Genomic DNA, 16,930 nt, shown 5'->3' on the forward strand with positions numbered 1-16,930 from the left:
AAACGCAGCCAGGAAAGACGCGGTGCAGGGGCCAATCAGAGCGCAGCTTTGCTTCGACGACGGCGCATGGTTGAAACGTCATCAGTGAGCGTCGACCGCTGCTGGGAAGCTAATTTCTTAGAAACCGTCGTGCGAGAAGAGAAGAGGTGAGTGTGATGGAGACGAGGGAAGGGCGGGAGGTTGGCTTCCTGGGTCTGGGGGAGGAAGTGTGTAAGGAGAAAGGCGGGCCTTCGTAGACCGACTAACCAAAGGTCTCAAATGCTCCTACATTGTTAAGGCTCTGGGGATGTAGCGGCAGCAAAAAATCGTTCCCGGCCCTATTAGCGCTTTGCATGGTGCCTGGGGAGACAGGCTTAATCAAGTAATTACTTAAATAACCACAAATGTGTGAAGTGCTTTAGGGTACACACAGGGCGTGCGGGGTGTATATCACCAAGCAACTTATCTACTCTAGAGTGGGGTGCGTGGGTCAGGGAGCTGGAATATGAGAACTGAAGGATGAAGAGGTGTTGAGCTGGTAAAAAGGGAGGAAATGAAGACCTAAAGTGAGGGGAAGAAGTTGGTAAGCGAAAAAAGTGTGAGAAGGATTCAGAGGCATGGGGAATAGTGGCGGGGGCTGAGGCTGGAGAGGTTGGCTGGCATCAAGCGAAGTCGTGGTACCTAATCCGTGCCACGTGCTGCGCCGGGCGATGGAAATAGTGTGCAATGAACAAAATGGACACGGTCCCTCTTTCCTTACAAATTTAAGCTTAATGGGGAAGATGGACATTAAACAAAATGTTAGAAATTTAGAGAATCTCAAGTGTTGAAGTGAACTGAAGGGTTCATAGGATGTTTAACAGCAAGATAGCATCTAGTCTCAGGGTCAGAGATAACCCACGCTGCAAGAAATAGTATTTGTGCCCTTACCTTTGGGATGAAAAAATAATATATCCAGAGAGCCGGAGAAAGGAAACCATAATGTGGTTGGTATAAGGATTAAATAAAGTTCATTCATTCATTTGCCCAATATTTCTTGTATACCTACAACGTGCTAGAGATTCTGCTAGATGGTGGAGATATAACGGTGAACAGATAACCACCCCTGGTTTTGCTTACAGTTTAGTGGGGAAACAGAGAAGAGAGGATAAGAAGAGATACTTGAGTCTAATGTATGAGAGCAGATCATGTCCAATAAAGGACGAGTTCCTCTTATTTAGAGAAAGCAAGAGTAACGAGAGTTTTAGAGAAAGGTGTGTGTGAGATAACATGGGTGTGTTTACAAGGAAAAGCTGTGTCTTATAAAGAGAAGTGAGTATAAGGGGACATTGCATCTTAGGGAGAAAGGAGGGTATGAGTGGAGACTGAGCTCAGAGACACCGAACATCCAGGGGTCCTAAACCGGCAGCTCAAGGGCCAAATCTTTCCTGTAGTCGTTTAGTTTGGCCTTTGCCATGGTGGTCTGTTTAAATTAGCCACTTAAAAAGAAACTTTTCAGACTGGGAGGTTACACATAAAAATTCTGACTCTCTTACTTTTCTTGAAAAAAATTAGAAAACCTGGCAACATGGAGCCTATGTTCCCACTGGCAGGGCGTGTCTGAAGCGTCGCATCGGCTGAGCTCTCACATCAGGCATGATTCCCTAGCTCTCCAGGCTCCACTTCCCCAGTTGCCCAACCCCCAGCCTGCTTCTCATTTATGTCACCCACTTAGCCTCTGGGGACATGGAGGTTTGCAGCCTCCGTTTGTCTTTCCGTAAATTTTATTTTATTTCTTTATTCGTTTGGCTGCACCACGCAGCTTGCAGGATCTTAATTCCCCAACCAGGGATTGAACCCGGGGCCACAGTAGCGAAAGCACCAAGTCCTAACCACTGGACCGTCAGGGAATTCCCCTGTTTTTTAAGTTCTTTTTTAATTTCATTTTTTTATTGAAGTATAGTTGGTTTACAGTGTTGTGTTAGTTTCAGGTGCACAGCAAAGTGATTCAGTTATACATATACGTATATACTTATCTGTTCTTTTTCAGACTTTTTTCCCTTATAGGTTATTACAAAACACTGAGTATAGTTCCCTGTGCTGTACAGTAGGTACTTATCGGTTATCTGTTTTTTATATAGTAGTGTGTACATGTTGCATTTGTCTTTTTTTTAAAAATTTTTATTGGAGTATAGTTGGTCTTCAATGCTGTGTTACTTTCTGCTGTATGGCAAAGTGAATCAGTTATACATATACATATATTCGCTCTTTTTTAGATTGTTTTTCCATATAGGTCCTTACAGAGTATTGGGTAGAGGTCCCTTTGCTATACAGCAGGTTCTTATTAGTTATCTATTTTATACATAGTAGTGTGTATATGTCCATCCCAGTCTCACATTTATTTCTCCCCCCCTTCCCCCTACATTTGTCTTATTGAAAGAGGAGAACAGGAAGAGGGAGCGTTTCTTATTTTAATAATAAAAAAAAAGCACTGGGGAGGACAGAGTGGTGGGGATTGTACCTTGTAGAGTAGTGCTTCGCAGCCTTTGCAGCCTTTTCCACTGTGTGGGATTCACCGAAAATACTAATATTTGTACAGCACCTGGGGGTAGGAGCTGCTCATAGCCCGAGGTGATTGGCCTGGAGGCTCTAGACATTTTAGGCCCTGCCTGGTTGTCCTGATGGCTGAGGAGATCAGGATGTCTGTCACCCATTTGGGGCCCAACAGTTGGTGGGGAGGGGCCTCTGCTGGTGGGGGAAGGAAAGGATGTGAGGAGAGGTCTTATCAAGGGAGGGGATGTATCTTTTAAGTCTTAGCGAAGTGGTGGTGTGAGGGGTGTGCAGTGTCCTGTCCAGTGAAGTGAAGGTGAGAAGGGTGGGTAGTGTGAGTTATGACTGGAGACCATCTGGTCCTGGGAAGTGGTTTCATGGATTCATTCAGCAGGCGTTCCCTGAGCATCTGTTATGTGTCAGGCACAGTTAGGAGCTAGAGAAAAAAGCAGAAGAGTGTACCTGTCCTTGTGGAGCCTGCATGCTGGTGAGGTTGATCAAGAAGGACCAGGGCCACCTGGCAGGGGAGGCCTGTCCCAGTAATGAGAGGGAATCCCGCTCGCCCTGCCCGCAGGCCTCGGGATGTCTCTGGCCGACGAGCTGCTAGCTGACCTCGAGGAGGCGGCAGAAGAGGAGGAAGGAGGAAGCTACGGGGAGGAAGAGGAGGAGCCGGCGATCGAGGATGTGCAGGAGGAGACCCAGCTGGATCTTTCCGGAGATTCGGTCAAGAGCATCGCCAAGCTGTGGGACAGCAAGATGGTGAGAGGAGCTCCTGGGGGGTGACACGGGCAGCAGCTCCTTTGCCTGGAGAGTCCCGGCTTCTGACTCTCCGCTCCTCCCCGGACAGTTCGCTGAGATCATGCTGAAGATTGAGGAGTATATCAGCAAGCAGGCCAAAGCTTCGGAAGGTACTTCTCCCTCCCCGTCGCCCTCGCCCTCGCCCGCCCCGGCTCTGCTCCGGCCAGGCCCCTTGGCTCCTTTGCTGCTGGTGACTTTGGAAGTTGGCCCTTCCCGTCACCCTTTGCCAGAGCCCTCTTCTTCTCTTCCATCCCAGCCCAGTCCCCTTCTCTCCTAAGAGTGTACTGCATTCCAAAGCTGATAACTTCTTTCTAAGTTTTCTTTTTTCTTTTTTGCCCGTGCTGCACAGCATACGGGATCTTAATTCCCCGGCCAGGCATCAGACCCAGGCCCCCTGCAGTGGAAGCGCAGAGTCCTAACCACTGGACCACCAGGGAAGCCCCTAAAGCTGACACTTCTTAAGTCCTTGCTCTGTGCTGAGCGCTGGCTAATTGTGATAGGATTTATCTCAAGGCTTCCCAAACTTTACTGATAACGTGATCAGTTATAGAGTTTTGCCACACCTGTAAAACACTTATTATTTCACTTTTTTTTTTTTTTGCGGTACACGGGCCTCTCACTGCTGTGGCCTCTTCCGCTGCGGAGCACAGGCTCCGGACGTGCAGGCTCAGCGGCCATGGCTCAGGGGCCCAGCCGCTCCGCGGCATGTGGGATCTTCCCGGACCGGGGCACGAACCCCTGTCCCCTGCATCGGCAGGCAGACTCTCAACCACTACGCCACCAGGGAAGCCCTATTTCACATTTTTAAATCCACATACTTTTTCCTTCAGTTTACGCAAGAAGGAAAGATATTGCTACTGTGGATGGAAAACTGGTGTCATTTGTTAAATAGAAAGTAACCATGAAAATATAAAAAAGTATCCATAAAAGTTATTAAAATCTCTCCTCACTTCTAACTCTGGGCAAAGCTGGGTTGTCTCTTGAGTGTTCAGACCAGCTCTAAGAGGACAGTGCTGTCATCACCCCTGTTTTTCTTGGAAAGCTGTGGCTCTTGATTTGAATTCCTAGGCAGTGGGAAGCCAAGGGAAGCTTTTTGGCACAGGAATGGTATAGTCAGAGCAGAGTTTCAGGGAGACTTACTTGCTCCATCGTTTCTTTTTTAAAAAATTAATTCATTAATTAACTTGTCGGCTGCGTTTGGTCTTTGTTGCTGCGCGCAGGCTTTCTCTCTAGTTGCGGTGCGCGGGCTTCTCATTGCGGTGGCTTCTCTTGTTGTGGAGCACAGGCTCTAGGCGCGCGGGCTTAAGTAGTTGTGGCACACGGGCTCAGTAGCTGTAGCTCGTGGGCTGTAGAGCGCAGGCTCAGTAGTTGTGGCGCACGGGCTTTGTTGCTCCACGACGTGAGGGATCTTCCTGGACCAGGGCTGGAACCCGTGTCCCCTGCATTGGCAGGTGGATTCTTAACCACTGCACCACGAGGATTAAACTTGAAACCTTTAAAACTTTCTTTAAAGTTTTCGTGAGGCGCCCTGCGGGCCAGGCCTGTGTGGGCCTCTGCTCTCAGAACGCTCAGGGGCTGGCGGAGCAGTTACTGGTGGGCGGCGCCTGCTGGGGTGGAGGGAGCCCAGGACACTCGGGAGCCACAGGAGGAGCTGGCTGACCCTGCCACGGTCAGGGAAGAACTGATGTCTCAGCTGGACTTTGAAGCATGAATACACATGACAGGCCAAGAATGGGGTGGCGGGGGGGTGCGCCCAGGGAAAGAGAGCTGCACCTGCAAAACCTTGGACATCCATAGTGGTGGGGAGGCTGGCAGGGCACCAGACCCTGCGGGGTTTCAAATGCCAGGCCAGGGAGTCATGGGGAATCATAAAAGTGACATTTCCTGGTGTGGGCCAGGCTCGGGGATTTTAAGTCAGACCCAATCACACCCCATGTCTGGTGGGGAAGGTGGACATGAAACACCTCAACCTGGGTGGTGACGGTGTCTAATGGATGTGGCAGGAGTGTGGCAGAGCACAGAGAGACAGCTGACCCCTCCTGAAAGGTGCGGGAGGGGTTCTTAGGCGCCTTGTGAGCCTTGAGGACGTGGAGGCATTTGAGCATCAGGATTCGGAGCGCAGACTCGGGAGTCAGATCTCAGCGCTGCCATCTGCTGGCTCTGTGCCATCAGGCCGAGTCCCTCCGTTTCCTTCTCTGCAACGTTGGCCTGATTTAACACCAACCTCCCTGGCTGGTTGTGGATAAAAGTTAATGCCCGTAAGGCACTTATAACAGTATCGTATGCCCAGTAAGTCCTGTCTGTGTCAGTTGCTCGTGATAATACTGTCATCGTTGTCATTATCGTTGTTATTATTAGCGCTTGAAGGGTTTTCCAGAAACAGACACGAGGAAGGGATGTACCAGGGAGAGGGAACAGCATATTCAAAGGCCAAGAGAAGAGTGAAGCAGGCCAAGTGTTCAGGGCACTGTAATCAGTCCTTTAATGGCTGGAATGAAATAAAGCGGGGGTGTGATGAGAGGATGGGGCCAGGAAGGAGCAGAGACCAGACTGGAGTCACTGAGTCAGCAAGTGTCCACGGAGCGACTGCAGTGGGCCAGGCGCATCGGGGTGCAGCCACAGGAAACAGACCCAGTACTTGTCCTCGCAGAGCTTCCAGCCTTTTGGGAGGCCTCAAACGTCACTCTGGGTAGCTGGGCTGTTAGTCTAAGGGTGTGGTGAGCCCCAGGAGGGTTTAGGTCCAGGGCGAGATGGGGTCAAGTCTAGACTGGCCTGGAGGGAGAGATGGGAGGTTTGCAGATATGCAAACCTGCCCCCCAGTTTCCTCTTCAGCCCCTCCCTGCTCCCCTCCAGCTGCATCCCCAGTCTCCCTGAGCTGTGGGATCTGGAACGGGGTGGGTGCATAGACACACACCCACACCAGGCTCTTTCTCATCCTCACAGTGATGGGACCGGTGGAGGCGGCCCCCGAGTACCGGGTCATTGTGGACGCCAACAACCTGACGGTGGAGATCGAGAACGAGCTGAGTGAGTGCCGGGAAGGGCAAGCAGAGACAGCCCTGCCCGGTGTCCCCCACAACCTCCTCCCATCCCCAAGGGAGGGGCAGGCAGGATCACAGGCCGTCTTCCCTGCTGGCCTTTCCCAGGGTACTGCTCCCAAGCCCCTGTATCAGCTGGAATCCAGGTTCAGCTGCTGTAACAAGTGGTTACGTGAGAAGGAAGCATATTTTCCTCTCATATGAAAGTCTGGATGAGGAGTCCAGGCTCTTTCTGTCTCACTGATCTGCCATCTGTTTCATGGTACAAGGTGACTGCCCACCTCCAGCCATCACCTCCACATCCTCATCAGCAAAAATATGGGAGAGAAGAGGAGGGCACATTTTTTTCCTTTGAGGGAGTGGCCTGGAAGTTGCACATGTGACTTCAGCTCACATCTTGTAGATCAGAACTAACCCCCATGGCTGCATCCAGCCGTAAGGGCAGCTGGGAAATGTAGCTTTGTGCTGCGTGTCCGTGAGCCCAGCTATAATTAGGGGTTTTGCTACTGAAGGAAGAAGGGGAAATGGGTACTGGGAGAGCCAGCAGAGTCTGCCTGCCCCTCATTGGGCTCCTCTCCGCCCTGTCCCCCTTAGACATCATCCATAAGTTCATCCGGGATAAGTACTCGAAGCGATTCCCCGAACTGGAGTCTCTGGTCCCCAATGCACTCGATTACATCCGCACCGTCAAGGTAAATGGGAAGAAGTGGGCTCCCCGACGGCCACTAATGTGAAGGGGCGGCGGGCCCTGCTCTCAGACCCCCAGGTTTAAGGGGAAGGTTCCCCTCGCTCAGCCTTTGGCTGGAGACGGGATGAGACTCGGGGAAGCAGTCCTAAGTGCCAAGACCCCGAGACGGCAACAGGCCCTGGAGCATTCAGGGAACGAGAGGAGGCGAGGAGGCGGATTGCAGAGGCTCTGGGTCTTAAGGGAAAGTGAAGGCGGGCTCACCAGTGCGCAGGGCCCCCCATGAGTCCAGGGGCGGATGGGGGCGGTGGCAGGGGATGCCCACCCAGGGAAGTGACGCGGTCAGACCCGCACTCTGAGTGGCCATGGGCTGCAGGCCTGTGGCGGCAGCGGGTCTTCCCTGGGTGGCCCGTCTGCTCAGCTCTGCTTCCGGGTCAGCCCGCACGGGGCAGACGGTGCGGATCCTTTGAGCAGCGGAGTTGCCAGGAGTGGGGGGAGGCAGGGGAGTGCCCCGGGTACAGATGGGGTGGGTGCAGGAGCACGAGAGGTTCTAGAGCTTCCTGAGTCCCAGGCCCCTGTCCTGCCCTCTCGCCCCCCAGGAGCTGGGCAACAGCCTGGACAAGTGCAAGAACAACGAGAACCTGCAGCAGATCCTGACCAATGCCACTATCATGGTCGTCAGCGTCACTGCCTCCACCACCCAGGGGTGCGCACAGGGGCCCCTCTGATGGTGCACAGCGGTCTGGGCCAGCGGCATGGCTGTCAGTCTCAGGGGGATAGGGCACTTCAGCTCGCAAGCCAGGCACCGTGCTGGGCTCGGGGCTCCCCGGGCATGAGAAGCCAGCCTCGCCCAGGGTTTCGCGGGTGAGGCAAGGGGCAGGCCCGTAATTAGAAGTGTCCGTCTCTGGCGTGTCATCCCCTTGCTAGGGTGAATGCCGGCTCTCCACCTGCCCCTCTGGCGTCCGTGCTGCGCCTAGGAGAAGGGGCCATTTGTCACCGCAGAGCAGAGCTCTGGAATGGTTGATCGCAGCGGTGACCGTGCTCCGAGGGAAGCGGCAGGGTGGTGGGCCGGGGTGGCCAGCAGGGCTGAGGCCTGCAGGGTGTGGGGGGCCTCGGCGGGAGAGCGTTTCAGGAAGAGGGAGCGCCTGCAGAGGCCCGGCTCTGGCATGGCCTGGGCAGGGGCGCCTCCCACAGACGGAGACAGGACGGGGCAGTGCAGTGGCACCGCGGACTGGTTCCCGGCAGCCCTGGCTTCCAGGCCTCAGGGCCGGCAGGAGCGGTACCTGTGGTGAAGCTGCACACACGTGTGTGCACACACACGCAGCTGGGAGGACGCGGGCTCCCGGGCCACGCAGACGGGACACGCTGAAGCTCGAAGGTCGGGTCCGTCCCAGCCTCACCCCCACCTCGCCCCCTGCCTGCAGGCAGCAGCTGTCGGAGGAGGAGCTGGAACGGCTGGAGGAGGCCTGTGACATGGCGCTGGAGCTCAACGCCTCCAAGCACCGAATCTATGAGTACGTGGAGTCGCGCATGTCCTTCATCGCGCCCAACCTCTCCATCATCATCGGGGCGTCCACCGCCGCCAAGATCATGGGTGAGGCCCGTCCCCATGCAGTGACGGCCCCGTGGGCCATGTGACCTTGGGCAAGTCTGTTCCTCTTCTGTAAAATGGGGATTTGGCCCTGGGGCCCCAGGACCGTGTCCCCTCGCCCCCACCCTCTCATCTCTCCTGGAGACCACAGAGGTCGGCCAGCTTGCTCTTCACACAGACATGGAGAAAGGATGGGGCCCCTGAGCCTGGTCAGCGCCCGCATCCCCAGCAGAGCTGGGGCCAGAGAAGCCGCAAAGGGGAGAGGCGGCGTGGCTGGTGGAAATGCTGGGCATCCCAGCAGCTCCCAGCTCTGCCGTGGGCCCACAGGGCCGCCTGGCAGTAGTAAAGTCAGCTCTCTGAGCCTCAGTATCTCCACAAGACGGGGGCACTGGTCCTGGCAGTGGGTGCCTTCCTCCTCGGGGGCTCTCTGCGGCCTCAGAGTGCCCCCTCAGGCTCCTGGCCCCTTCAACCGAGAAACATTTCCCCGGGGAGTTTGATAAAGCAGCCGTATTCGTCAGTTCAGGCTGCTGTAACAAAGTACCATAGACTGGGGGGCTTCAACAACTGAGGTTTATCCTCTCACAGTCTGGAGGCTGGGAGACTGAGATCAGGTGTCAGCAGGGCTGGTTCCTTCTGAGAGCCTCTCTCCTTGGTGTGTAGACGGCCACCTTTTCACTACGTCCTCATGTGGTCTTCCCTCCATGTGGGACTGTGTCCTAGTTTCCTCTCGTAAGGACACCAGTCCTATTGGATTAGGGCCCATCCTGTGACCTCATTTCACCTTGATCACCTGTTTTGTTTTTGTTTTTTTAATTTGGTCGCGCTGGGTCTTAGTTGTGGCAGGCGGGCTCCTTAGTTGTGGCAGGCGGGCTCCTTAGTTGCGGCTCGCCAGCTCCTTAGTTGCAGCTTGCATGTGGGATCTAGTTCCCTGATCAGGGATCGAACCTGGGCCCCCTGCATTGGGAGTGCTGAGTCTTAACCACTGCGCCACCAGGGAAGTCCCTGATCACCTCTTTAAAGACCCTGTCTCCAAATACAGTCACATTCTGAGGTGTGGGGAGGGGAGGGCTAGGACTTCAATGTGTGAACTCGGGGCGGGGACACAGTTCAGCGCAGAACACAGTCTTGGGGGCAGGTGTGTGCAGAGTTGCAGGTAGAAGCAGTGGTGTCGGGGAAGGACAAGCTCGGGTGTGGATCCTGCTTCCCCCCTCGCTGACCTCACGTCTTTGGGCAAACGGTGTCACGTGCCTCAGTTTCCCTAGTGGCGATTGGGGGTTGTGCTAGTTTCCTGTGACTGCTGTAACAAATGACCACGAACCAAGAGGCTTGAACGACGCAGTTTATCATCTGACAGCTGTGGAGGTCAGAAGTCCACCGTGGGCCTCACGGGGCTAGAATGAAAGTGTCGGCAGGGCTGTGGTCCTCTATGGTGGGTCAGGGGAGGAAGCCGTTCCCTGCCTTTTCCAGCTTCAGGGGCACCTGCATCCCTTGGCTTGTGGCTCCTTCCTCTGTCTTGAAAGTCTCCTCTCGTGCCACTCTGACTTTGCTTTTCTCTCCCACTTTTAAGGACCCTCCTGATTACATTGAGCCCACCAGGATCCTCCAGGATAATCTCCCCTTCTCGGGGTCCTTAACTTGCCCGTATCTGCAGAGTCCCTTTGGCTGCATGTGGCACTGTAGTCGCAGGTTCCGGGGATGGTGATGTCAGTGACCATGGGGGCTGTTCTGCTCCCGCACGGGTGTTGGAGGCTTGTTTCAAGGACTCGTGTGTGTGATGAGACCATTTACCTAATCCTTGAAAGCGCCCAGCACAGGGCCCTGCACACAGCAATCCCACCTCAGAGGTAGAACTACTTACAGTATTTACCTGCAGCTCCTCTTCCCCTCCCCCATGCCCGCAGACTCGCTCAAGGGAACCCAGAGGTGATTGACACCCAGGCCCTGTTGCCGCGAGCCCACAGCGCGGTGAAAACCACTCTGAGGCCAGAGCAGGGCCTGTGTGGCTTCGCAGACTTGGGTCAGGTTCCTGTTGGGCCAGTCTGCTCACTGTGCACCTCTAGCAGGTTGCTTCACCTCTCTGAGCCTCCTCCAAACCCCTCTCGGAGGCGGGACACGTCGGTCCTCCTTGGTGGGGCCGCCTCAGGGCTCCAACCAGAAACTCCTGTGAAGGTGCAGCGCACGGTGAGCCCCAGACAAATCCCCCCGGTCCTTCTGAGCCCCTCCCTCCCTCTGTCCCGCTGCAGGGGTGGCCGGCGGCCTGACCAACCTCTCCAAGATGCCCGCCTGCAACATCATGCTGCTCGGGGCCCAGCGCAAGACGCTGTCCGGCTTCTCATCCACCTCAGTGCTGCCCCACACCGGCTACATCTACCACAGCGACATCGTGCAGTCCCTGCCCCCGGTGAGTCCCACCCCCCTTGGAACCTTATGCTGTGCCCCAAAGGGCACCCCCTCCCCCTGCTGCTCCTCGGGTCCCAGGGGTCTCTGCTGACGCCAGGGGTCAGGACCCTGGAGGACGGGCCGCGCAGGGTGTACGAACAAGGACGCTGGAGCTGACAGGCCAGGCTGGAGTTCTGATCCCCCTCAGGCTCCCCGTGTGTAAGTGGGGTGAACTGAACCTGCTTCATGGGGTCGAGACGAGGACTCACTCGTACGAAACGCCTTGACATCAGGCCTCGCACGTACAAAGCAACGGAAGCGTTAAGCTTGTGAGTTCGGGGTTCCCAAGACCACGGTCAGGTTCAGTGGCCACTAGAAGGACTCAGAGAGCTCACCTTGAGCCGATCCACCCAGGGCTACGGTTTATCACAGTGAGCGCACCCAGAGTAACGCTGGCTGAGGGGAGGCACGAGGGCAGGGTCCTCGGGGCTCAGTCTCTGCCGAGGCTCGGGGGCACAGACATGGCTGGGACCCCGTGACTCAGAGACCCCACCCTAAGTCACAGCGCTGTTCCCTGGCTTACCCAGGCCCCTGCCAGCACAGATCACCACCCAGGAGCCAGGGCCAAGGCCAGACTTCTTAGGACAGGGTTAAATTCCCCTCTACGCCTAGCTGCTGCTGGCTTACTATGTTATTATTATTACTGTTATTCTTCTCTTTATTATTATTGCTACCATTATCATTACTACTGGTCACCAAGACTTGGGGCTGTGGGTGTTACAGGTACCATCGTGGTGTTTCTCAGAACCCGGCCCCTACCTTTTGTGGCACATGACACCATTTTAGGTGATACACAGATGGATGTTTTAAATTTTAATGTAGGTATTTTCTCCGTATTTGATAATCTTCCATCTGTTGTAATGCGATTCAGCCTTCTGTGCAAACGGGGAAGTAGGTTATCGTTATCACCGACAATGATGATTTGTTACTGTAACACGTTATTACAGTAAGGCGATAGCGGTAAAGGTGAAATGCTGACAGGCAGAAATGGAGACGGGGGCTAGAGTTGTGGAAACGCTGCCACCTGATTGCATCCGCACGCTGACTCTGCCTTCCTGTTCATGACTGCAGGATCTCCGGCGGAAGGCGGCCCGGCTGGTGGCTGCCAAGTGCACGCTGGCAGCCCGAGTGGACAGTTTCCATGAGAGCACGGAGGGGAAGGTGAGGGGCGGGCGGCGTCTGTCCGGGTGGTATGTGGTCTGTCTCAGGGAGAGCTGTCAATAGAGGACCCAGCACAGCGAGCGCTGTCCTAACAGGGCAGAGGCGGGGGTGTTGGTCGTGGCCCCTACCGAGGTCAGCGTCCCCTCCCCCTTCTGTACGAGTTTCCCGTTGCTGCTGCTGTGACAGATTAACCACAAGCTTAGTGGCCTAAAGCAACACAGGGTTACTGTCTTCGAGTTGGGTAGGTCAGAAGACCACGGCGGGTTCCCTGGCCTGAAATCAAGGGGTTGGCAGGGTTCATTCCTTCCGGAGGCTCAAGGGGAGGATGGCTCCGCTGCCTCTTGCAGCTTCCACAGGCCGCCCGCGTCCCTTGGCTTGTGGCCCCTTCCTCCATCTTCAAAGCCAGCGTAGCATCTTCCCAGCTCTCTCTGACTCTGCTTCTGTCTCCACATCTCTTTTGACTCTTTTAAGGACACAGTGATTACACTGGGTCCACACTGATCATCTAAGGCACCCTCTCCCCGTTTCCAGATCCTTAACCCAGTCACATCTGCAAAGTCCCTTTTGTCAGGTAAAGTGACACATTCGCAGGGACCAGAGAGTTGGTTGTGGACACCTTTGGGGGAGGGGGAGGTATTTATTTGCCTACTGCACCAGGATCTGTCCCCTCTACCAGAACTGTCATTGTTCACGTAATTATTCCATCAACCTGCGTGCCTTGGCGGACTTGTTCTGGGAGAGTAGATGTTTTCTGTCTTGTGCATTATTGTTTTCCAAGCACCCACCCTGGCACCGTGGGTTCAGGGGTTCAGTCTCTCTCTGACCACTGGCTTGGATGCTGGGGGTACAGCAGTGAACCACACAGACAGAAGCCCTGCCTCCGTGCCATCTCCATTTTGGCCGGGGGCAGGCCGAGAAGACACAAGCGGTAGGTCTGCGGTGTGTCCAGTGGTGCTGAGTAAAGCCTGGGAAGACAGACGCGGGGCACTGGGGGCGGCGAGCGAGGTGAGACTGATTAACCTGGAACTCGGGGAGGGCTCCTCCGAGGAGGTGAGGGTTTAACGTAGACCTGAGCGCAGTTAGCAGGCGAGTCCCGTAGATGCGGGGGAGGGCGTCTCAAGCAGAGGGAACAGTGGGCGCACAGGCCAGAGGCTGGAGCGCAGCGAGCTGCAGGCGGAGGAGGCTGGCGGCGTGGGGCAGATCACGTGCAGCCTCTCGCACCCTGGGGAGAGCTTGGCCTCAGTGGGGGTGCTGAAAGGGGGCCGATTTGGGGTCCTTCCTGAAGGGAGAGCCTGGCGGGACTCTCGGGGTGTGGCCGACTCCAGGGCATCGCCACTTACTGACCTGAGGAGAGCTGGGGCGGGGGGGGGGGAGCGGGCGCGGGAGCTCTGTCTGCTCCATCGCCTTGGGGCGCAGCATTGAGAGGAGAGGGCTGAGCCTGCGATACAGTGTGGGAGCATCGCGTGGTAGGTGCGACTTAAACCTGCAGAGCCCAGAGGGTCGAGGTCCTCCAGGGCCGCGTGGGAACGAGGGGGACGGGCGGACAGGACAGGCCCGAGGGAGCAGCTGCAGGACCCCCACCCCGTCCTCCCCAGGTGGGCTACGAGCTGAAGGATGAGATCGAGCGCAAGTTCGACAAGTGGCAGGAGCCGCCGCCCGTGAAGCAGGTGAAGCCGCTGCCTGCACCCCTCGACGGGCAGCGTAAGAAGAGAGGCGGCCGCAGGTGGCGCCCGGGGACCAGTCGGGCCGGGACGGAATGGGAAGGGAAGAGGCTTGCACCCTCCCAGCTGACCCCCTGCCCTGTCCCCAGGTACCGCAAGATGAAGGAGCGGCTGGGGCTGACTGAGATCCGGAAGCAGGCCAACCGCATGAGCTTCGGGGAGGTCAGACCCCACCCTGCTCTGCCCCCGCTCCCTGCTGCATTCCTTCCTCTCCACCTGTGGCCATGCCCCCCACCCCCAGATCTGGGACAACACCTTAGCCTCCTCCCTGGTCCCCCCACCCCGGCCTCCAGTCTCTCCCCACCCCATCCACCCGGCACCGGCTCCCCTCGCCCCGAGGCTTCCCATCCACCCAGGCACTGGAGGCTGTTCAGGATCAGACCCCTGCAGGCCTCCCAGTCTCGTGTCCCCCCACGCCCCGCACACATGCCCTTCCCCAGGCTCCACCCCTGCCAGGCTCTTGTTACCCGAGCCTCACCCTACTGATCCTGCAAGAACTAGCTCAGATGCCCTTTCATCAGTGAAACCCATTTCAGTTCTTACACCACACACACGCACACGCACGGCCCCTCTCAGCTGTGAGCTCAGGGAGCAGTAACGGGACCTGACTTCCTTGCTGGGGCCCCAGCAAGGCTCACTGCACTCGGGGCCCAGTAGGCGCCTGAATAGGGCCGGCCGATGGGGTGGGTGCGTGGGCCTCTAGCTGACTGAGGAGGCAGCTGGCACCCGACGCCTTTCCCTCCCACCAGATCGAGGAGGACGCCTACCAGGAGGACCTGGGCTTCAGCCTGGGCCACCTGGGCAAGTCGGGCAGCGGGCGGGTGCGGCAGACACAGGTGAACGAGGCCACCAAAGCCAGGATCTCCAAGACGCTGCAGGTACGGCCGCGGGCTGGGGCGGGGGCTGAGGGTGAGGGGCTGCGGGCTCGGGCGCTGGGCCCCAGCCACAGTCTGCACCTCCCCGGCCCTCCCCACAGCGGACCCTGCAGAAGCAGAGCGTGGTGTACGGCGGCAAGTCCACCATCCGCGACCGCTCCTCGGGGACTGCTTCCAGCGTGGCCTTCACCCCACTCCAGGTACCGGCCCCCCTTGGGTCAGGAGGCCCAGGGAAAACCCCTTCCCCTGCTGGGCTTCAGCTGCCTCGCCTGCGGAATGAGCACACGACAGGGCCCCTCTCGGGGCTGCCGTGGGGGGAGTGGGCACCGATGAAGCCCCTGAAGGGCGTATCTGGGTTCCCTGCACTCGGTGAAGTTACCAGGGACCAGTTGGTCTCTATGACCTCGAGCAGGCTCAGTCCCTCCCTGAGGCTCTGGGTCCCCACCTTCCAAGATCCGGTGGCTGGGGCCACCTCAGGGCCCCGCACAGGAAAGGTCCTAGGCGGGTGGGCTGGGCAGTCGGGACCCCAGCCAACCACCAGAGCACAGGGTGGAGCCAGGGCAGGTCACGCCCCTGTCGGTCCGCGCCTCGGTTTACTCACCCACCAGACAGCGCTGGTGTGGCCCTCGGGGTCTGAGGAGCGCAGCGCATCCCCTCCATCAGCAGGTGTCTGCTGAGTGCCTGCTAAATTCCGAGCGCTGTTGCAGGTGCCGGGACAAAGCCACAAAACAGAGACAGGAAGTTTTGCCCTCCCAGAGCTTAGGGGGTGGCAGGGGGACAGATAACTAAGATACATAGTGTATTGGAAGGAGGACAGTGCTGGAGATTGAAAGGACTAAGGGAGATGGGGAGCCTCCAGGGGAGGCCTCAGCGAGAAGATGAGAGTCACCGTGTGTAGAACATTCACAACAATGCCTGCCACACGTCGGGTCCCCAGGGCTGGTCGTTAAATCCTCGGTGGGGTTGGTGCAATTTGTGCTGGGACTGCAGGCAAGCCACTTACTTCTGGGACTCAGTTTCCTTATTCAGGAACCGAACAGGATCAGCTGTTCTCCAACGGTGGTGTTTTTAAAGTCTCCTGGGGAACCTGCTAAAAATTCAGATGCCCAGATCCTCCCCTCTTCCCCCACCCCCCGGCCCACAGAGTCAGAATCTCCCAAGGTGGGGGAGATTTGGGGGCTGGCAAACTGTCCACATGTTTGCCCAGAGCCCAAGGACCACTGGGAAGGGCCCGTGGGCCCCTGACATTTCATGATTCCTTCACTGGGAGCTGGGGGAGCTGGGCGGGGGGCATTGTTAGGGCCCAGGCCCGTCTCCCCACCCCACCCCATCTCCCTCACCTGCCCAGGGCCTGGAGATTGTGAATCCACAAGCAGCGGAGAAGAAGGTGGCTGAGGCCAACCAGAAGTATTTCTCCAGCATGGCCGAGTTCCTCAAGGTCAAGGGTGAGAAAAGCGGCATCATGTCCACCTGAGGGGCGGTGCCCTGGGCCTTCTCCCGCTGAAGGGACACAGAGGCCCCACCTCTCTGAAGGGATCGGGGTCAGGATGGGGCTGGGAGGTTCCGGCAAGGAGAGCCGCCTCGTGCCGGCCGGTGCTGGGACTGTCCGGCGAGGCACGGGAGAAGGCCCGGCCCCGGAGCACAGAGATCGCCGCCCCACTCACACACACAGCCAGCCTTCATCACGCATCTTTTTTATTTTAACCGGGAAAGGAAATACCTTTGGAATAAGTGCAATTAAAAGCACATTGTCAGGATCTGTCCTTGGCGAGTGATCGTTTGTCGAACACCCGGGCGATTTGAGGAGCTACGGGGTTTGGGGGGACAGAGCTTGGGCTCCCTGGAATCTGGATCCAACCCCGGGCCTGTCACTTCCTCATCGTGCAGTCCCGGGAAGAGAAGAGCCCTCTCCATCTCCAGGCCCCTTAGAGAACCCCGGTCATTCTGACGCCCCAGCTTTCAATGCAGGCCGCCCTGGGTGGTCGTGGCATCTCATGCAGTTGGCCTCTGCCGCCTTCCAAGCCTCCACACTTCAACCACCAGGCGCACCTGTGAGGACGTAAAAGATGCCCAGGAAGCACTTAGCACTGGGCTCACCGTCAGGGCCCCACGAC

General features: G+C 57.0%; 1 protein-coding gene across 2 annotated transcripts; it reads left to right on the forward strand.

Annotated features, from left to right (window-relative positions):
* Positions 1-13: 13 nt before the first annotated feature.
* Positions 14-16,575, forward strand: PRPF31 (pre-mRNA processing factor 31). 2 transcript variants are annotated; one of them, XM_027080331.1, is made up of 14 exons: positions 14-146; positions 3,083-3,267; positions 3,356-3,416; positions 6,250-6,333; positions 6,939-7,036; positions 7,629-7,735; positions 8,454-8,623; positions 10,864-11,021; positions 12,131-12,220; positions 13,816-13,943; positions 14,031-14,103; positions 14,691-14,819; positions 14,918-15,016; positions 16,165-16,575. In XM_027080331.1, exons 2-14 carry the CDS (start codon positions 3,091-3,093, stop codon positions 16,288-16,290), a joined length of 1,500 nt encoding a protein of 499 aa, XP_026936132.1. In that variant the 5' UTR covers positions 14-146; positions 3,083-3,090; the 3' UTR covers positions 16,291-16,575. The 2 variants fall into 2 exon arrangements, with proteins under 2 accessions (XP_026936132.1, XP_026936131.1); XM_027080330.1 differs by lacking the exon at positions 14-146 and having other exon boundaries at positions 2,868-3,267; positions 16,165-16,573.
* Positions 16,576-16,930: the final 355 nt, after the last annotated feature.

Source organism: Aethalodelphis obliquidens, unplaced genomic scaffold (assembly GCF_003676395.1).
Source record: "Aethalodelphis obliquidens isolate GAN/ISIS:26980383/991018 unplaced genomic scaffold, ASM367639v1 scaffold43, whole genome shotgun sequence".
Lineage (NCBI taxonomy): Eukaryota > Metazoa > Chordata > Mammalia > Artiodactyla > Delphinidae > Aethalodelphis > Aethalodelphis obliquidens.

Excerpts from the sequence above, each read along its gene's own strand:
- PRPF31 (XM_027080331.1), top strand. The coding sequence starts at position 3,091 with ATGTCTCTGGCCGACGAGCTGCTAGCTGACCTCGAGGAGGCGGCAGAA. Across the intron at positions 6,334-6,938 it reads GGAGATCGAGAACGAGCTGA|ACATCATCCATAAGTTCATC; the intron begins GTGAGTGCCGGG and ends TGTCCCCCTTAG. Across the intron at positions 12,221-13,815 it reads ATGAGAGCACGGAGGGGAAG|GTGGGCTACGAGCTGAAGGA; the intron begins GTGAGGGGCGGG and ends CGTCCTCCCCAG.